This window comes from Cupressus sempervirens, chromosome 5, assembly GCF_028749045.1.
Source record: "Cupressus sempervirens isolate cs-2001-9-10 chromosome 5, ASM2874904v1, whole genome shotgun sequence".
Lineage (NCBI taxonomy): Eukaryota > Viridiplantae > Streptophyta > Pinopsida > Cupressales > Cupressaceae > Cupressus > Cupressus sempervirens.
In genome coordinates, this window is record NC_143122.1 from 761,071,918 (window position 1) to 761,095,088 (window position 23,171).

The following is a 23,171-nucleotide window of genomic DNA, read 5'->3' on the forward strand; positions in this document are numbered from 1 at the left end:
GATGATATTAACACAAGTTGAGTTTGCATACAATAATTATGTGAATAGGAGTACATGGAATACACCTTTTGAGATTGTTACTAGAATACAGCCTAGAGGAGTATTAGATTTAAGGGATATTGCTAGTGAAGATAAGAGAAGTGAAGCAGGAGAAGAGTTTGGTAATTTTATGGAGTCTTTGCATAAGGAAGTGAAACTAAAGTTGTAACAAGGAATAAGAATTATAAGGAGAATGTTGATAAGCCTAAAAGACATTATGTTTTTGAAGTTGGTGATGAGGTGATCGTTCATTTATAGAAAGGAAGATTTCCTATTGGAACATACAGTAAGTTGAAGATGAAAAAGTTTGGACCTTGTAAGATCTTAAAGAAGTTTGACAATGGTAATGCTTATGAAGTTGAGTTACCTGATGACATGGATATATCTCCTATATTCAATGTTGTTGATTTTTACAAATATCACAAGTTAGATGATGAAGTTGCTATATCAGATGATTATCTTAAGAAGCAGATTGAAGAAGTTGAGCAGGTATTAGATCAAAGAGTTGGTAAGAGCACAAGAGGAAAAGATTACCATGAGTATTTGGTCAAGTGGAAGAACAAGCCAATGAAAGATGATACATGGATTTCTCAATGTGAGTTGGATTCAACTCAGGTTGTGACATCTCAATGATTCAGGAGAATCATTTCTTTCAACCTCAGTTGTATGATGCAGGAGTCCTGGGTTACATAGCTATCCTACATGTTTATCGAGTTTTCTAGTTTTTTTTGAGTTGCAATGTCTTGCATTATTGAGTTTCTTAGTTGTGTCGAGTTTGCAGTTGGTGTTGAGTTCGTATTGGTTGTCAAGTTCTCTATGTCTATTGAATTCACAGTTGTTGTTCATGAGTTATTTGGTTGTTGAGCTTTCTTTGGTTGCCAAATCATCCTTTGGTTGTCGACTATTGTTGAATTCCTTTGGTTTCCAAGTTCGTCGAGTTGTAAAATTTGTTGGATTCTTCATTTGTCAAGTTGTCTATGTGCAGTTTCCTGTTGATGCCAATCTTTGCATTTAATTTAGTGATAGATATCCACTATAAGCTGACTTGTGGATCATCCCAACATTTAATATGAGAGTTTATTCTAGTTGTATTTGCAATAGGTCAAACTGTGGTCGTGCATGTATTTAAAGAATCCTTTGGTAGAGATTTAGGAACAAATTTTAGAAGATAGAAGCAAAGGAGGAGCATAAGCAAGCTAAGATGCAAAGTTTTTTCATTGAAGTTTGAGTTTGATTGTAACATTGGTCGTAACCCAAAGGGCCTTATAGTTGGGCATGTATTTGATCATTTGAATGAATATATGTAGGCATTTCTTCCTCTATCTCCCAAGTTTGTTGTTATTTGGTGTTTGATTCCGCTATGTTTACTCTCGCAAGTGGTTGAATAGTTGGGTGTGCCTTTGGCCTTGGTTATCTCATCCTTCCCTGCGTCATTTACCTTATGCTATCTACAGGTATTAGCATAGTGTCTCTAGAGATAACCAGGACAATGATTTTCCATATGCAACTTGATAGCTAGAATAGTAGTTTCAATTCAATATGCCTAAATTTGTATCTATTAGAATACTTGATATACTTATGTAATTTGACTTCAATTTTTGTATTCATATGATAAAAGATTGGAGTATCTACTAGATGCAGTGAAAAATATAAAGCTCTTCAGATATGTAAATATGTATTGTATTTTAGAAATCGAGGACAAATCAATTCAGTTCCTTTGAGCAACAACATTCTAGCATACATATATCATTTGGTTAAGAAAAGCTTTACAACTAGCTCTAGCAATATGTAGTTAATTGGTTTTAAATAGACCTTTGAGTATCATACAATGGACTAATAAAGATGAGAATTTGAATAACCTTGAACATTTAACTAATTGTTGACATTATAAAGCATGTTGTCTAGATCAACAATTATCTTCAAAGGATGAGGAAAATGTGGGAATAGAACTTGTATTAAAAATATATAGTATCTTTATCCATATATCTATTTTCTTAATACATTTTTACTATGAAATAGTAAGGAGGTTAGTTGATATATCATGATTATTCTCCTCTCTGGGAGTTGCACCAGTTAGGAGTTAGTATTGACATGATCATTGAGAAGCCATTACATAATGGCTTGATCAAGACGTTACACCTTTCAAGGTATGAGTTGTCATACATTTGTGTTGATGAGTTTGGCATACTAGAAGGATTTAGTATCCTTAAAAACCTACCTTTACAAAAGAATAGTTAAACATTTCTATATTCAAAAGATAATTCACATCCCAACAAAATACCTTCATTCTTGCCCACAATTAGACAGATTACCAAATGCCAAATATTGTATTATTTGTCTATAAATAATTCCAAAATTATCATTTCATTGATTTTATTGATCAATGCTTGATGTTCTTGATAAGAGTTATGACATCTAAGTGACAATAGTTGATAAAGGTTGGCACACAGTTAAAGACAAGATTTACTGTAATGGAAAAGATAAAACTGAAATATTTTTATTATCGTCCACATGGATGTGAGGCCATAATATGGAAGCCATAGCAGGGACTCTAATGTAGCCAATAAAATGAAATTATTTTATTAAAGTCTAACGGAAAGCCTATGTACCCACAAGGCTACATTTAGGACATATTGTTAATCCCTGTGACATGAAGCCAAAGTCAAAATAGTAAAATTGAGTTGACAATTTTCACTTCCAATTTTTTTTGCTTGAATAGCCACTCAACAATAATATAAACTTTTCCTCAACTATCACTAAACTAGAAGACAAGTTGACCATTATGATCTTGCTATACACAATTTGTAGTTGCATTTCCAAGTTCCCTTGAGGCACGATCCACATCTAGCTTTTCTTCAAAGGAGTTGCTTCCCACTGATGAGATTAAAAAGTGATGGGATTTTAGATATGTGGAATATGTGATTAAAAAAAATTGTGTAACAATTAGTGGTTAAAAATAATTATGAATAACATATAATGAAATATTTAGAGAGATCTTTTTATAAAAGTGATGAGATAATGCATCACAATGTGACTTGAACTTGACATTCCATCATTTCTCCTAAACAAGGTTTCGTTCCTATATTATCTACTAGGAAAATGTATTCTCTGACTTCTTGTTATATCACTACTATCGGCTAATTGTTGCACATACATAAACGCGCAACAACTAGTTTTAATATTTATTTGTGCAATTTATACGTTATAAAAAATATTTATCTCAAACACAATTGGTTTTATTTAGTGTTATAGGACCCCTTTTTGCGGCAACTATTTCATATTACATTTGTTTAGCCAATATTTCCGGAATGCACATTAATTTTTAAAATAAGTGTTTTTTAACTTTTAAAACAACTATTAGTTAGGTTTTAAAAAGTATTTCAAAAACAATAATCTTGGGGAGAATAGAGAGTTGATCTCCACTTTCACTAGTTGTAGAAAATGTGAAATAATTTAATCTTTAGTTAATCTTTTTTAAATATTATAATATTTTAATTTTCAATGTTTAAATTTCAAAAATTATTTTTTACTTGTTGAAAACTAGGTTTATTATTTGCAGTTTTAAATGTTTTTATTTGTGCAGTTGCAACTACCATCATTCCATACATATCATTTATATATGCAACCACAATAAGAAGCTATCCATTTCTCTCATAGAAACCAATCCTTCCATTCTAATATGACAAGAGAGTTGGATCTGTTGCTCCAAATGAAATAATCGATACATGAAGTTCATTGGCTACATGTGAAACAATATGAGCAATAACATAAGATTGTGGCCCTACTAGTGCAACATTGTTTGTTTTCATCAACATTATTACACTTAACTTTGATTTTTAGATGCTTTTAGCTAGTATCCCATTTGATATTTATCCATTGTAAATGTCTTTGCTAACAATGTATTCTTTAGCTCGTGATGAAGTATGGATGCTTCCTTCGATCATCGCTCTGATATTGCCGACTGCATTGTCAGCAACAAGGAGCTTGTATACATCTTTGACTATGCCAAGTACAACTGGTAAAACCTTGTTTTTCTATATTTTGTAATGTGTTAATCATGCATTGTTTTTTTTTTCTTTGTTGGGTGGATTTTATACTCATGGACCTATTTTGTGCACTAATAGATACACCATCAGTTTATAGAAAAATACAAACCAGTACTACTAAAGCATAACCATTTCATGGAGCAGCCCATGTGACTAGTACTAGTTCATTTGCAGGGACATTGTTGCTGGACAAGAAAACTATGTTTCCATTAAAATTACCAAAGCTTCTAGGTGCTTTAAAATTGTTATTATTTATAGTGTAATTGTAGTTTACTTATACATAACTCATTTTAGACTGATAATCCCATGATGTTTTTGTAGAAAATGATGTTTTTTATGATCATATTTTTGAAATGACATTGAAGCTGTTTGGACCCACCATACGTAAAAGGTACTTAGTTTCGTATCATTGCTACAATATTTTTATTTTCTTCCATTTATTGTACTATATTAAAGTTATTGATCTAACAATTCTATTTTATTTTTGTGGAATGAATAGGGTCCTAAAAAAATCAGCTCATTACATCTTTTAAGGACCTTGTCGGAAAAAACATTTTTGACAGTGCCCTACTTCTCAAAAGAGCATCCAAACATATAAAGATTGTGAGGGACCAATATAGAAGTGATCTAAAGGATAACCCAAAGTATGAGCATCCTACTATGATTCCATTGATGGAGTGGAATAAAATAATAGAAGATGCAAAAGAGAAAAGAGTATGTGGTAAAGGAAATGAACTAGAAAAAGGAAAAAGAAGGTATGTCGTGATAGTATTAAGTAGAATGTAATCATGCACTAATTAGTGATCTTTGTAAATATATAGTCTAACATGTTTCAAACTTTTCATAGACTACAGGACACATCAAAAGCTACAAAAGCAAGACTACAAAAGGTTGGCTAACACAAACTTGGCTCTAGTGGTTATATGAATCTTCCCTCTCCACTTGTAAGTAGCAGCAATGGAATTTCATATTAAAAAATTATATATAATGTTGCAAACAATTTTGTTTAATTAAATCATACATGCAAAATTGGCGATATTAAGCAAAAACTACAAGGCACAAAATTAAATATAGAGCCCACGAATTAAGATAAAAAAATTTCCTTGACGAAAGGCTATAAAGTCGTGGTTGCATCCTATGCCAAGAATCTAAAAGCCATACCCAAGAATTTGGTGCACCAAATGAGACACAGGTAAATTGGTCAAATGAAAAGTAATTCAAATTGAATAGTTGAGAAAAAAAAAATTGGTGTTAGTTTCCAACATAAATTGATTGCATAACAATGCACATAACATTTCACTACAACCTTGAAATCCTATCACAAAACCTATGCATGATGAAAGCCATGATGTGCATCATAGTGATGGAGGTATTAATTTTCTATTGGAAATTAATTATGCAATTATGAATACAATTTAAGATTGTCAATTGCAATTTGACATGTAATCTTTTTTTGAATATTTTAGAGCATGTTGAACATCATTGTGAAGGAGTGGAGCATGTTCGAAGTGTTTAGCATGTTGAGGTGGTGGTGGATAAAAATGTTATTGTACATGATGTGGCATTGTCAGGTAATAAAAATGCATGTTATGTTCTACTGGTTAATGAAATACTTGTAACGGGAAAAAAAAAAGTATGCCAATATAACCTATTTACTTGTTATTGCAACAAAGCCCCCTTTAGTGCAGCAACCTTGTGCTCCTCAAAACAGGAGGAGGCATCATAATTTGACATCATGTGCCACAAGAGGAGGAGAATGAAGAAGATATATCCATTTTCAAAGATTTGTTGAAAAGATTATGAATTAAAGATGAATAACTTGAAGTGGTATATCTATTTGAATGTGGTTATCATAAATGGTAAAGCATGTATCTTCAATTTTTTAGTGCTATGCACCTAAAGTTGGATGTAGCATCTTCAAGGGACTCCAATTCAATTTTTGGAAACCTGAACTATTCTACAACTATATCTCTTCCATTTGATAAGCTTGAATTGCCAATATTTCCTCGGGTGATACCTCTTTTCCAATCTTTCATGATTAATCATAGTTGAAAGGGTGCATGTGCATTTATTTTGCTTGTTTATTTTGTAACCAAAGTAGAAACCCCATATTTTGATGGTTGTAATTTTGCCTTCTTTTGATTGTTTTGGGTTTAATTTCCATTTCGTCATGTAGATTTTGAAAATGGTTAATGTTGTGGCTGCCAAGGTTGAAGGAGATATTGATTCACCAATATCTGTACTAGAAGATGAGGTGAGGATTTTTCCTTTTTTATGCTATTTTTCTTATTTTAAAAGAATTGTCGTAGTTGTGGCATAATAGTCTTCTAATTCTATCATGGAAAGGTAGGGCTCAAATGAGAATAGTGATGCAAAAGTTTACCAGCCTGAGGTAAGAGGTGTTGGTAGGGGTTGCAAAAGAAGAGGAAGTGCTAATGAGAAGAATTATGTAAAAAATTGCAAGCTAGCAAATGGTGGTAGAGGCCAAAAGAAGGCAACAATGTCCAATGCAGTAAGTTCCTAAATGATATATGTTTATTAAATTTTATAGTATTATGTACTTGATGCTTAATGAAGGCATATATGGTCTTGCAGAGAAACTAGGTAGGTAACTTGACACACCATTAATAAAATTCACTTGTCTAATAGCAAGTTGTCTTGTCTCCATAGAATTTAGAAGATCATCTTCCTTTTTTGTGCAAGTTGTCTAAGGGAAGTGATCTAACATATTGGTCTTTTAATTTCTTAATGACCATGGAGAAGCCATTTGTGTCCAATTGTTATAACACCAATTTTTTTGATTATGGATTAAAACTATTTTACATACACATCTTGAAGACAATTAACACACTTGAAACCAATTAGCTATTTCTCATAACAACATACCTTGATCAATAGAGGAAGCCATTCACTCAACATCTGTGCATGTTGTCATACTTTATGTTAACTATGTAGAATCCATTTGATGCTTGAGAGAACTACCAATGGTTGTCAAAAGTGGAGCATCCATAATACCAATATTTTATGGCATTGAGCCCTCACAACTTCAAATGAGAGACAAAAATGGGGTGTTTTCTCAAGCCTTCCAAATGTATCAGCACATTAGAAACTTTGAGCCACAAACACTAGAGGAATGGAGGAAGGCTCTCTACCATGTTTCATATATTAAAGGACTTATTTTTAGAGGGTAACACATTTTTTCTTCTTTTTTTCTATTTTTGTTTTTTATTTGATGATATATTATTGTTCTCATGTCTTATTATAGTTATTGGTTTTTGAAGTATAGATATGGAAGTATGCATTTATATTTTTCATTTAGCTATATATAATTTATTTATTTTATTTCTACCATTCATTTTTGTCAAAATTATTTAGTATAAAATATTTCTTTATATTTAATTTATGAATTGAATACTATAAATTGCATGCAGTGACCAGGGAGAGTTGTTGGAACAAAATTGCAAGAAATGTAGCAGAATGTATTGATAAGTTACAATTTCAACCAAAAGCAATGATTGAAGACTTGAAAGGACGAAGTTGTGCCAAATAGAATGTTGAAGATGACTAGAACATTTGTGAAAGTGCTAGATTCATAGACTTATTGAAGATCTTAAACTATTCATAAGGGTCATAATTATTTGATACTGTTATACTGCCAATTCTATATTTAATACTTTAATTTGAAAATGCAACTTGCAATATGTTTTGTTGCATTCTCTATACAAGATAAATTAATATAAAATTTTAATTAGATTATAGTGAGCGAGCATACAACTGGAACTTATCTAATATTTTTCTTTAATTTACTCGTAATAAATTGCTCTATTTTTTCATAGTATTGCTACTATCATAAAGGACGTGCAGATAGTTCTAGCCAAAATCCAAAGTAGACAATAGAATCGACATCTCTTTGTATAACTATAAGAATAATGTGTTGACAATAATTCTATATGATATGATATCCTATTCTAAATCTAGCCCTTATAATTATAGGTATTGGATTGGTTATATAGTGAAAGGGTATGTCCCTTTGTTTACAAAATTTACAACTGACTGACTTATTAACAATTAATTGTATGCATGTAAAACAAGTTTGTAGATAAGATAGGATAATTTTATTAATGTCCAACAAAAGACCACAACGTGGGTCTATGGGGATTGGAATCTTAAACCAAGAAAAAGCCAACAAACGGAGCACCAAACGATGTTCAAAAGAAAAGAACAAGCATAACAAAAGAAGAAGAAAGTAGAAGACATCACAAAAAAGATTAGGTATCTGTCCTCACAGGGAAAAAGTCCAACAGTGACTGATCTGTGTGGCTACCAGAGGCCCTGTGATGAAGCTAAGTGCTACGGGAGGAGTGTCACTAGTAAAAAGGTTCCCTATGGGGTCTTACATATCTGGAATGGTCTGTGCTAGGGAAATTGTATGGTCGCTTCACACCCCAAGTTGGAGTTAAGAGCGAGGTGGTCATAATAAGTTTTGCCTAGGTCTGACTCCTGGGAAATGATAGCTGTAAAGCATGGTCACAAAGCTATAAGGACTCACAGAGATAGAGCGCAATGCAACGCTAATCAATGTACCCGAATTTTTTTTAGCAAGATCTGCAATCTCTAAACAGACAGCATCTCCCTCTAATATCATAGTATATGGGGCATCTAAAAAGAAAATGAATCTCAAATTCTGCCTCTGCTAAGGTACAAAGTGTACACACCCGATCCTCTCTAGCAATATGATGATCAACCTAGATCTAGAGTCTGTGCGAGCCCACCCTGAAGGAGACAAGGGAGATATGTAGGGTGTGTGTCTAGTATCTATGTAAGTACTCGAGGCATACAATAATTCCATCTCGAATATCTAAGAAGTGCTTGACGTAGAAAGTCATCCTCGGATGTAGTCCCCCTGGAGGATCCACCTAGGTCCGTATGGTATACTGCCTGTAAATGTAAAGTTTGACATGCCCATTCAACTCTTGCCAAGAGGGTAGTAGATGAGCAGGAGTGTCCAATGAGAACTGGTAGGGAAGAAGACGGTCAATGTTGATCCCAATTGAACTCAACAGGATAGTAGCTTGAGCATACCAACCACAGGCTCTAGTGGCAAGATCATAGTCTACAATAGCAATTGAGCAGCAGTAGGCTAAGTAAGGGTATCTATGTTGGCCTTCCTTCGAGTCAACAAAGCTACAAGATGGTGCAGAAATCAGATCAAGTCAAAAATGGCTACAAGCCTGAATGGGTGAGCACCAAACTCAGCCAAAATAATACTGTGGGGGGTAGATCTATGACATCTAATAATCCGATGGAGCATAGTCTGGGTATGCTCGATCATGGCCCAACCTAAGTCTAAAAGGGAAGGACTTCAAACCACTAAACCATAGAGCATTGTGGGTCTTACTAAGGAATCCAGAAGGGATAGCTTAAATGATGTGTCCTAAAAGTGGTGTTTGAAGCACTCTCTCTCGAGCATGGCAAGGGAACCCAACCTTTATTGATTTGAGGCTGAATGGCTGATCTCAAGCTGAAATGAGATTCAAAAAACAAAGTCTTATGTTGTCGATTCTGATGATGATTTTCAATAAAATCATTGCATTGTCTGATGTGTTCTGCATATTTGATATCTCCTGGTAAATCTGCATCACTAATTACTTCTCTTGCCTTGATTTCGATTTTGAACATCCGCTCCATATGCATGTTGGCCTTTGACATTTCCAGGTCATCAATCTGTGCAGTTTCTAGGGCTCGTTCCTGCATCACATAACACATATCCATCCATCCCTCTCGGTCAATGGTGTCCCCATTTTCATCATGCCAAGGTATAACTCCATGTTTTGTAACCATTTCCTCCATTAATCTGAAAGAAAACTTAAATTCCTATGAATATGCACTATGATCCTCAATTAACCTTTCTGCTTCTTGAATACCTTCATCTTCTTTGAGGGTATTCTTTTCTTTGACCAAGTTGTTATATATCTCATTATGTCTCAAATATAGGCATTTATAAGTACTGTAAATTTCCCAAACCTGGCCTAATTTCTTGAGCAACTTCTTAAAACAATTTTTTATTAGAGTGTCAAAGACTTTTCTTCTAATCATTGAAACATCTTTCAATTTTGCATTCTCTTCTTGCAATTTCTTTAATTCAATTCTCAAAGCATCAACAGATGATTGTATCAATGGTTGCACTTGAGGCTTCCCTAACTTTAACATATTTTCATATAATGTCTTCCAGTTATCCCTCTCAAATGTCACTTGCTTCACACTTGCTTGAATAAACAATGTCATGTCCACTGGCATACCTACAACCTTGTTAGGGTCTATCACGCCTACTTTCAATGTCATCAAATGACCAAAAGCTTGATCAACATCAATAATTTATGGTCTTTTGTGTGGGGGGTATAAGGCCCACAACAACATTGATTTTTTGTCTTCCATAAATCTTGAACCAATTATGACATCTCTAACTCCTTGTACATCAAGTTTCATATCCTATTTACCAAATTTAATTAAACAGTCAAAAATGTATGATGCACTCAAATCCCAACAAGGCAGAACCATCACCCCTGCTTCATTCAATAGTTGCCTTCCTCTTGTCGGATTCATATGCTCAACTTATATCTTCCTTTAAATTTGTCATTAGTTCTTGTTCATTCTCAAGAGAGATATTTTGAATATTCTGCCTCAATAATTTGCCTATGTGTTTATACAAAACAACCATAAACTCCTTGGATTTGATAAAAGCATCATCATTTACAAATTTGCTTGACTCCAAAAGTCTTTCATCCTTCTTGGAATTTATCCTATCAAGGATCTACACATCATGCTCCACGGGCTAAAGTACCGGCTTGTCTATAGTTCTTGAAATTGGAACAAGGGAATCTCGAATCTTCTGAATGTCTTATTTAAACTACTTTTTGGTTTTTTTCCCTTTTTTCTTCTAGTTCCCTATTTTGTTCCTGAATCTTTTGTAGTACTTTTTCCCACTCCAAATTCTTCAAACCTTCCTCATATTCAATGCCTTGGTGAATATAATCACCCAATTTCTATGATTTTATATAGTCATGAATGTATCCTTCTGGATCATAATGGCTCTAGGAATCCATGGTGTACATGTGATATTCATTCTATAATTTATCTCCAATCTTTTCATATGACTTAGTTGCACAAATAATAAATTCTCCAAAAGATAAAGTTGTTGGAAGTTTTGTTTCTTTGTTTACCTTCGAAATGTTGCTTGTTAGATTAGGACATCTGCCTTACAATTTCTAGATATGCAATTCTATCAGGCACTGATGCTGGTAATATGTATGGTCTTCCTTCAAACCCAAATACTCTGATACAAGTGAAGTAATCATATGCATACTAGTCTCCCCAATTGTGTTTGATTTTCTCTCCCAACCCATTGTCCCTAGGTCTTAAAAATCTTTTAATATTAGGGCTAATTGAGGGAAACGATTGGTGTCCAAACAAAGTGTACAAAGGTTAAACAAAATGGTCTTCAAATGTAAGGTAACAAGAAGCACTAAACCTATAATCCCATTCTGGTGTCCACATTTGAATAGACTTCATTTCCCCATTAGACTCCCTCAAATTCAATTTCAAAACCTCACCCCACAATCCTCTCATTTTCCCAAAATATAAAACCATATGCATAAGCAAGGAATAATGTTTAAAAGTAGGGTACTCAACATCTTCAAAATTAACAAAAGAATTATGAATGCTATCAACAATATGCTCCGAGGAATCATAGTGTCTAGGCTCCAACATTTGAATGTCTGATGCTAACACCATGGGCCCAATTTCCATCAAATTAGGTGCTTCCATCCCTCCTACTTGTCCACATGATTGGTATGTCATGTCTACGTATGTCTTAAACAATTTGATGTTGAATGGAGCTCCATCTATTACGAGGTAATTCATAAATACTTGCTTGTTAATAATAGAGATCGAAAGGTCAATTTATACAAAAGAATGAGACGATGGTTGTTGTCATTTTCTAGATCTGCTGACTCGAAAATCGAGGCACCCAGAAAAAATGGATGACAACCCAGTTGAGCTCTTGAAAAACCCACCAAGAATCTGCAAACAAAATATTTTTTCGACCCCAAAAATTAGGGTTTCGAAAAGAATGGTCAACAGCCAGGGAGGTCAAATTTGCAGAAAAAAATGTTGATTTTTGTGAAAAAAAACAGATCCTGACTTCAGGCTGAGACGACGCTAGACACAAAGTGTGACCTCCAAACGGTGGCGGATGTGGCAGGAGCAGGCATTTTTAAAAAACGCAAAGCCGTGAGTTCGAGTTTGCAATCAAAAAAAAATCTCACGGGTTGCAGAGTTAAATGTCAACCAATCGCAAGTACAGGCCATGAATTTTTAGATGTTTTGTAGCAGATGGGTCTCTTTGAAAAAAAAATGGGAGTTGCAGATGAAATTCTTCCCGCGATTTGCAGACTTTGCAAGGAAAAAACTCCAAAAAAGAAACCTAGCTGCACGGATGAATTTCTCAAAAATCAAAAACCCTAAACAGGCTTGTTTGAGAAAAACCTTAGGAATTATTTCAAAAAAATTTAGCAAATAGTTTCGAATGAAATTATAATTTTTTCAAAAAAATTCAAGTATTGGCTTTGATACCATATTACGAGGTAATTGGTAAATACTTGCTTGTTAATAACAGAGACCGAAAGGTCAATTTATACAAAAGAATGAGACGATGTTTCCTTAGGAAACGATCATAAAGAATAGAAACATTCTATTCCAGAGAAAGCAAAAAAATGAAAGCAAACTAAAGCTAAAGATATTTACAAGATAACCATTAACTAATAATAGACGTCTTATCTATTATTGTAATACCATCTGCTACAGTTAGAGGCTTCTTTTCTATTTTGTGCAACATCAATTTCCATTGCATATGTGAAATATTTGACCTCTCAACTCATTTTTCAATTTTGTGAATGACAACCTTTTAGTTAGACCGTCAGTGAGTCTAAAAGATTCATTTAGAGATTCAATAGATATCTCCATGAATTTTTCCCTGTCATTTTCATAGATGCATAAGTCTTCAACATTATATTTTCTTATAATGACCTTGAGTAACTCTACATTCACAAACAATTCCCAATGGTGACAGATAGGTGCCTTGTGATTTCTCCTCACATAATTATATAAAAAGAGCTCATAACCCCTACTAATCCATACATCTCCAATGTCACTGTACTTGTCTTCAATTTTGTCTACGGATGCAAATTTGCTTCTTCTTGACTTATGACCTGCAAAAGCCATTTGTTCAATAAGGTCTTCATTCAATTTCCATGGTGACACTTCATCATCTATTGTCTACTTCTTATTAGCTTTACCCTTTTTTACTTTCTCGACTTTCCTCTTCTGTGTAGAACCAGAACTCTCCATGACACCTTCTAAAACTTTCTCTAAGTACAACTCTATAAAAACTAAATACAAACAATAATCTCACAATTTTCCTTTAAGAATTTGTGAGCTCAAACCAGTAATGATTGTCTTTTATTACCAAACAGACTGCATTCTTACATTTACTTTCAGCCAATTTTTATCATTGTAGCAAATGAACTAGCTATCTGAAGTCATTTTATGCACTTATTTCTGTGCCTGATGAAACATATTCAAACATTTGATCTCTACAACTTTCAGCGATATAAATATATGAAATTTTGATTGTTATAGCCTGTTCTCACAAATAGCGAATTGCTTTTAACTTCATGTCTATCACTATAAAAATGATAATATCACCATGGCTTATCACTATACTAGAAACCCTTCATTTGCGATCTCTAATACAGCTTCTCGCTATTAGCTATGGCAATATCAAAAATTCGGCCTTTGATATTGGCACTTGAAATCTTACTATAACATATAGTGATTGTTAATCGTTATATCTCCATAACACAAAATGCGATCATCGATCACATTCAACTTATTGCCACAACCCACAACGATGCCCTTTTAATAATGCAACCATCCCTCGCTATAAGTTACAATGATCTCCAAGTTTCATCGCTGATCGCTATATCCTTTTTGTGCTCTCACTGCTCAATGATAGATCATGATCGCTCTAACATATAGCGATATATGAAGACTTATCGCTCATCACTATACTAAAATTTGTATCCTTCACTCGCCGATGAGATATATCACTATAAGTTATAGTGATAATTCAATTACATCGCTCATCACCATGTCGATAATGAGTCTTCTCCGCATAGCAATGAATCCAATCGCTATATGCTATAGCGATATCATAGCCTACTTCAAGCTACCCAAACTGCAATTGCTGAAAGATACCCCGATATTTGATGCCTCATCGATATGGCTATAGCAATAATCTAAAAAATGAGAATATTTTCATGAATTCAAATAGGACCAAGGCCTAGATCGATCAATGGATATTCTCATGTGATGAGTAAGCCCTAGGAGTGCAATTCTATAATAGGATTCTTTGACTTGAGTGATAAATAACTATTTTCTGTCAAAACACAAAGATATACAATACATGATTCCTTATTTTGATCACAAAATCTATCTAGGACATACAAAGGTTAGAAATGAAAGTAGGTAAAAGGTGAACAAATATTTGCAAAATATTGAGTTCCACTAGAAGGGATAGACTTATCTTGTGGAGCACGTGTAAGAAGATGCCTTCATTTGATTGATCTTGCAGGGAGTGAGAGGACTAACAAGTCAGAGGTCACTGGGGAAGGACTTAAAGAAGAAACACACATAAACAAATCTCTCTATGCTCTTAGGGATGTTATATTTTCTTTAGCTAATAAGAGTGCACATGTCCCATATCATAACAACAAATTGGCCCAAATTCTCCAGGATTCCTTGGGTGGCCAAGCAAAGACACTCATGTTTGTACATCTCAATCCATACATTAACTCTTACTCGGAGGCAATCAACACTTTGAAATTTGCAAAGAGAGTGTCCAGCTTGGAACTAGGTATTGCACGTAGCAACAAGGAAAGCAAGGATGTTAGAGATCGAAAGGAACAAATTTCAAAATTGAAGGAAATCATTGCAAGAAAAAATGTTGAGCTCAAGCGTTTGCAAAAATTGAATCTTTGAAGATGTCATGCACCCTATTAATAAATATCATATACACATTTTGGAATTTGGTGTAGATGAATTCTATGCCTAATCTTATTATTATTAACTATGTGACTATGACTTCTTGTTATCAATTAAGGTTTTTAACTTATACATTTGTTATGTTTTCTTTGTATTCAACTGTGTGTTTTTATAAAATTTCTTTAGAAATTAGATTTTAGAAGCTAAAAAATTTATTACATCTGGATGGTTTTCATATAGGTGAAACATCAGTGTTATACAAAAGATTAGTGTTTGTCTTTAATCACTATAGATATGATTACTTTAGACACATAGTGAAACTATTATGCATGTTAATATAGGTATTAACATCCTACGATAGTTGGCTATCCTGCATGATTTAGGGATTTTTGGTGGGGTTGAGTGGACCTATTTGGGTCTTGGGTAATTAATTTTGATGTATTTAACAAGTATTGTAAGCCTTTAAAGGTATTTGGTATTTAATTTTTTTTGGAGGCCAACTTGTGGCTCTTCAAGTAGTTAATGTAAGGGATATTTAATTTGTAGCATACTGGGCTGACTTGTGGCTTAGGTTGGTATAAGTAGGGGTTGTGGTGAAGTCTTTAGTCATTATTCATTCATTCATTTGGAGAAGTGAGTGTGGAGAGTAGCTGGAGAGCGAGTTTTTCCTAAGTTTATGGATAGAGCACTAAATGTGGGGCAATTTACAACAGGATTGTAATTAATCATCCAACTTGGAGAAGAGCATGGAAGATGGACTAGCTAAGTGAGTGAATTTTTTGATAGTGTGTGGACAGAGCGTCGAATGTGAGGCACTTTACACTTGGATCTTGGATAAAGTTTGAGAAGGGCTGGTAGATGTGGCTTGGAAAATAAGGGGATTGCTTGGTGGTCTTGCAAGCACAAGTTGCGATGTTCCTTGGAGGTTTCTACCAGTGTGTGGATCTGGACTAGCTAGGGTTTGGATTGGATCTTGAGGGATCTTGCAAAATTACTATTGTAATTGCTTATGTATTTGGTCGTAACCTAGACAGCCTTACAGCCGGGCATGTTGGATGTAAATATTATGATCATATTATGAGAATTGACATTATTTTGGATCTAGTTCTCTGTGTTATTATTTATTCTTCCATTGTGTGGTTATTTGCTGGGGGCTAGGACATCTCCTATGGGGATTCTCTTGCCTTGCACTGCATCAATTTCTTAAGAAAATAGATTTTAGAAGCTTAAAATTTTATCAAATATTTATTGCATCTAGATGGTTTTCGTATAGGTGAAACATCAGTGTTATACAAAAGATTAGTGTTTGTACTTTAGACATATAGTGAAAATATTATGCATGTTAATATAGGTATTAGGCACTTTAACACATGCCCTGGTAGAATTCATGCGCTAGTCTTGTGCACTTATTTAAATCTTGATCTCTTCCAAAGAATGTCTAATATATTTTCTCTTTAAACGTCTTGATAGGTTTCTGCAGCAACTATCCCATCGAAAGGGAATGCTTCTCATGCTTTAACTTTCCATTGCAACTTGTACCTATAATCTTGCAAATTCTCAACTCAAAGTTTGTTGATTTTTTTAATTCTATCATCCACTTATATGCAATAACAAACAAAATCTACTTGAAAAATAGCACCTAAAATGTGGCTCAGATAGTTTCTCTCTTCTTTTGTACTGGCATGTCTTTATAATCTAATAAAAAACTATCAACACTCCTTTAATTGTTTTACATATCTATTAAAATGGTTATCAATGAGTCAATTTCAATATCACTAGTTATGGTCTTTTGAGATATAAAATATTGTTTTAAAAGCATTTTTTATTATTTTTTAGATGTAAGATACTATTTTAGAAGCATTTTATATTACTCTATTTTGAACTATTTGATTGAAAACATATTTAGATGAACTTTGCGATTGCAACCAACACATGTTGAGGTTCACCATACTAAACAATACAAACATTGCCAAGTGATCAAGAACATTTGTACTTTGCCTCGTGATGCTCCATGCTTGCTTGTTTTCTTGAGGTCCTTGTGCATGTGCCTCCTTCTTTGCCATGCTTATCCATGCTTGCATCTTGTTGTTCACAATGATTACTCATGTTCTCAGATACCTTTTGGAAGTGTATACCCTGTAGCTTTCTTCTAAACCTTTCTTTCTTCCTCTTGTGCTTTGGATTTAATGACCAAATCATTATAAAGAAAAAGAAGTAACATAGCCTTGCCACTATTTGACTTTGACACAACCTTGTGAAGTCCACCATGATAGAAATCTGTACCACATGAGGATACACCTGCAACACAATCATACTTACTATCAAAAACCAAAGCAACACCTTAATTCTAGTATAGGTTGTTCCCATACACATGCTTGAAATAGTTTTCACATGACTCTTCATTCTTATAATGTCCTCATCTTCAAATTCCTCAAGCCTAGATACCCCTACCCCTGTCAACAACTTCTCATCATCATTGTGCCATCTTTTTTGGCCTTTCACCTTTCCCTTGGTGTCTACCTTGTTATTCTTAGCCTTGACTGTCCTTGTGAAAAAAAATTAACCAATCTTCAAGAGACATAAAATGGTACCAACTCATATCATTCTTTCTTCATCAAGCTTTGCTTCCTCTTTGTCTTCATCAGTAACTTCATGAAGACTTTTTATGAGATGTATTTTTTAACAACTATTGGTCGTCCTAGCACCAGAAATTGCACATTTTCATACACAAGTGAGCTACTTTGGAGGAATTAATAGCCTGTATCAATTACATTTTATTATTTTTCTTACTGCTCATGTTTTCTATAGCTTGTTTTGAGGGTATAATTATGAATTTGAAACTTTTGAAATGGGAATTTTATGAAGATGGATTACAAGGAGGGAATACAAATTCAGAGTTCCTAGATGACATAATAATTAGATATGAATACTGCCATAACCTTCTATGACCTAAGACCATGGAGTCATTGTTTGTGTGGCACTGCATAACTCAAGATCCCATTTAAGAGGTTTATCAATATTAATTGTATCCTACTACATGTTACATCCTTTTTTTCATCTTTTTTGAATAATTATTTTTCAATTCATTAGCTAATTTGGCCTTCCTCAGCTTCTTGATTATTTTATAATGGGAAGAGTTTTCTGAAAAATGATATCCTATATTACTATGCTAAATAATGGGTGTACAAGATAGGAAATTGAAGCCAACACATTTGTCTTAGCACCAAACTCCATCATGTCACCATATATTCATTGTTTGGTTTGGCTTTAGAAGTAGTCAAATCTCTAAGGTAAAGGTTGGATGTGTCAATAGAAGTTAACTTACATCTTTATTGCCAAAGAATGGGAATTCATTATAGCCAGATGGTCTTTCAAAACCCATTGGCATGCCAGTTCCTAAATTGATAGGTTTTTACATAGAAGAGCACTCATTTTAATGATTTCTTCCCCCAAACAACCACAATATGTTTTGTTCCAAAGAACATGCCATAATGTTTCGTATTTTGACATACAATACACATCTATTAGTCATCTTAGAAATAGTATTTGAAATAGTCAAGGTAGATACAATGAGTTATTTCAATTGAAGGGCACAATACATTTTGGTATGAGATATTTAGGGAATGATGAATTGATGCTGCAGGGAATTGTGGGTTTTGACTGGGCAAGAGATGCAGGTGATAGGAAGAGGACTTCGGGATATTGCTTTCAAATATGATTTGTCCGAAAATGATATGTCAATTAGTGTAAGTCTAGTTCAACTTTTATAAGTTTTGTTTTAGATAAACTAGTAAATACCAAATGCCTGCTTATTTTCTAAACATTGACACAAGGTAATGATTGATTTTCATTTTTTCCATGTAAGCTTGAAATAATAGTAGTGTTTGATATGAAGTTTCATATTGTTATTAATGGTATAATGTGAATGGATGCTTGTTTGTTAAGAGGGCCCTTGAAACCTGTGTGGAAGAAGTTAGAGGACATAGACCAAATGTAATTGCCAGAAAACTTTGCCAACTCTATGTTGGAAGGAATTAATACCTAGAGGATTTGGAGAAATTTGTAAGATGATAATATTGTGTTTCATTAACTCATGTGGTGATTCTTGCATGTTCCTATATTCTTGTTTGTTGATTAAGAGTTCAAACATAACTGAGACACCTATTAGTTAGTTGAGGTCTTTTAGTTTCATAAAGGAATAAGTCACCCTCAATGTTGGGGAGGTGTGACGTGTCTCCCTAGTAGAATTTAAGATGTAACTAAGCCCACTCTCTTGGACTGTGTACAAAGTCCAGCTTTGCCAACAGTTGGTGGATCAGCCAATGCACATGTGATATACTTAAATTTTGCCTTGATTTTTGTTTTCCTAAGTTGTTACTACAACTATCTACTATGTACTATTTTAGAGGAATAAACTGAATGACTTGATGGAGTGTTAAAGTTACTCGTGAGTTTGAGGTTACATCTCCTCAAGAAATGACTACTTGAGGCAATGCAATTCTCTTGTAGTTAGATTCATTTAATTAATAAATAAAGTTTTTTTTTTTTTTTTTTTTTTTTTTTTTTTTTTTTTTTTTTTGTGGAATAATTGTTATGTTGAAAATGAATCGATTAGCAATTGTACTCCATGCTCAAAACAAATTTTCCTGGAAGCCATTTGTAACTAGACGAATGCATGGGCTAGCTTAATATTGGCGCCTTAATCATTAATCATTTAGTGGAGGCCTTGTGTTGCTAGGAGCTTCAATCATTTTATGAATATGGCATTAAGCATGGTGGGTACCCTATGTTTTGTGTGTGGATTCAATCATGTTTGTTATGGTTTACATTTTACATATGTGGGTGTGAGGAAGCTAAGCATCAATAGGATAAGGTTAACTCACATGCCTACTCATGGTATAGGTGGGCCAGCATGCTACAATCCCAACAGATATTATCTCCCTCTCCATGGTCTAGATGTAGGAATTGAGACACCCTGATAGATGGGAACCTCATCCATCTATAATCGCTTGTAGTGCCATCAATATAGGTTTGTGAAATCTCATCTGAAGATGGTGGTAGACCCACCAAAGATTTGAAGATAAATATCCAAACTAATCACAGACCAATCTGTCATCGATGATTACTTTGGATATTTATCGTCTAGTAATTTTTTTATAACAAAAAACATGTTGGTCAACATTTCCACCAATGTTTCCCAACATTGGTGGAACTTTCAACCAATCTTGGTCGACATTTCCACCAAATATTTGTTGACATTTCAACCAATGCATTAACCAAGATGTCATTGTGGGTTTGGCATCCTAGTCGATGCTTTGGTTGACATTTCGACCAAACTTGGTCACAATTTCGACCAATGGTCTTATTAACAAGAGAGGTCAATTTCGACCAAATAAATCATTGCAATTCTGACACCTACAAGCTTTGGTAAAATTTTCAACGACAAAAACAGCCACAAATCAATTGGTTGAAAATTAGACCAACATGAGTCGAAAATTCAACCAATTTTCATTGAAAAATGAGTCAAAATGTACTAGTGGTAGAAAGTGAAGACAAGTCATTGAATGTAGAAATCTTTGTTGATGGTATTATCTTTGAAGATAATGATGTTATGAGTATTGTGTTCTCAAAAGAAATGAAGGAATTTGAAATGTCCACGATCAGTGAGATTAATTTTTTTATAGGTTTGCATATTTACCAACTCAAGTATGACACATACATGAGTCAGACCAAGTACATAAAGGAAATATTTTTTTAAATGGATTGGAAGATTAAAAACCAATTGGTACTCCTATGATTACAAGATGCAAGCTATCTAAGAAAGATGGAGAAAAAGACAATGGGTTGGATATAGCACAACCAATTGGATTAGTAGCAAGGTTTTTCTTTAATCCAAAAGAATCACATATGATTGCACTCAAGAGAATCTTCATATATCTCAAGGGAACTGAAGAATATGGACTGTGGTATGGACATAAAGGAGATTTCACATTGGATGCATTTACTGATGTTGATTGGGTAGGAAATGTGGATGATAGGAAATGTGGATGATACGAAAAGCACATCCAGTGGTGTATTATTTTTAGGAGAAAGACTTGATTCATGGATAAGTAAGAAACAAAATTTTATATCTCAATCTACGATTAAAGTAGAATATGTTGTTGCAATAAATTATACATAGGTTATATGGATAAAGAAAATTTTGGAAAGAATGCAGGAAAAGGTTGGTGAATAGGTGATTATCTAGGGTGACGACTCTAGTGCAATTAACATTTCTAAGAATCCAATGATGCATTCTAATACCAAGAACATAGCTATCAAGTATCACTATCTTAGAGAGGAAGCACCAGCAAAGGAAGTAAGGATGGTATATCTGCCAACCAAGGACCATGTAGCAAACATATTCACAAAGCCACTACCTAAGGATATCTTTGAGTATCTAAGAGGCAGGTTGGGAATAACTCCTCTCACCTGAGCTAAACAAAGAGAAGATGCAAGTTGCATCAATCTAAGTGCAATCATTCAACATCTTGAAGATTTGAATTGATGTGTCGATGTTACTCCTTTGGGGAGTAGTAGAATCAAGAGGTGTGCACTAAAGAAATAGAATAGGGTTGAATAACAATTAGAAGAAGTAGAAAAATATAGTTGAAGAACAAGAACAAACAAAACAAATAACATTTTGAAGTAGAATAGATAAGTGGTCTACACTTACACCTTTGGAATCATTGTTAAAGGGGGAGAGAATTAAAAAAACACATTAGAGAGAGTGAAAACAAAACATTGGAGATATTGAGTTAAGAACACTCATGGGAGAGGATGAAGATATAAAAGAAGAAAGCATGTGAATGTCCACGTATAGAGTTTAAGATGAAAGGAAAAGAGAGAACCATTATGAACGATGTTGTATGCAGAAGCGCGGTGAAAGGGGGGAATAAAAAGGAAAGACAGTTGAACGAGTCAAGGTGAAGATAGAAGAAAAAATCATGTATGTGTTTTACATGTAGTCATCAATGTCAAAGGGGGAGATTTTTGGCATAATTGATGAAGTTGATAGAACAGGTGATGATGTGATGATGTAAAGAACAAGTGATGATTTGATTACATGATGTTTAGCTATTGTGTTGTCATTGGTATCAACTATTGACCTAGTGTTCTTAGTATGTTGCCAAGTATTATCAAATGGATGAAGCTTGAGTGCAACTAGTGTAAACAAGAATGAAAGGATTAGTGAAGTATTAGGTGCAACTACTATGAGAAGTTAGTGACAATCAATAGGCGATTTAATCGGTTTATCAATTCCATGAAAAATTAAATAGATTGGTCACAAGAGGATATTCACTAGTCAGTAAAGTTGATTTAGTTACAATAGAAACTCATTGTCATTATAGATAAATTGTGTCTAGGATGGACAGATGATAAGTGAGACAATTTCATGTTAAGGATAGGTGACTAGTGAAGCTGTGATAAACAAGTTAACAAAGAATGAGCTCTTGAGTAACGATTAGTTAAACTGGAGTTCGTGGAAGGTGTCATGATTGCAATGACTTGTAATGAGTTAGTTTTAACTATATGACATAAACATATATGTGGAGGTGATGTTACATATCACAATTATCAAGATCAAGTATTATGGAGAAGATTCTAAAGGAATTTCAAGATAGGTAAAAACATATTCAACTTCTGGCACAAAATACGATGAATTAGTGGTGTGGTCAAGAAATGACTTATGAAATAATATAACATCTTATGGCTGTTAGATATGAGCAGGATATTTGAATTTCCCAATGGAAATGTGTTTTTGTTTTTGTCAAGTCGGTGCAAGCAACAAAAATCAATATAACAAGTGAAAAAAGGATAGCTTTTATCATTGTTGATAGTGTTCCAATGGTGTGTGAAGAAGTGGAAAGAGTGTGCCATCAAGAGAAGAAAGAGGAGGAAAAGAGTTGAAAAAAAATTGAACAAGCATAGGTAGTGTTATTTCAA

The 23,171-nt window shown here is 33.8% G+C and overlaps 1 protein-coding gene across 1 annotated transcript in view; it reads right to left on the reverse strand.

Moving 5' to 3' along the window:
• Nucleotides 1-2,501: 2,501 nt before the first annotated feature.
• The window catches only part of LOC149558135 (uncharacterized), a 216,360-nt gene continuing 195,690 nt past the window's right edge, over nt 2,502-23,171 (reverse strand). Inside the window, exon 8 of the mRNA XM_089832513.1 lies at nt 2,502-2,913. Within this exon, the coding sequence (XP_089688639.1) occupies nt 2,831-2,913 (83 nt within the window). The 3' untranslated portion in view covers nt 2,502-2,830. The remainder of the gene's footprint in view (nt 2,914-23,171) is intronic.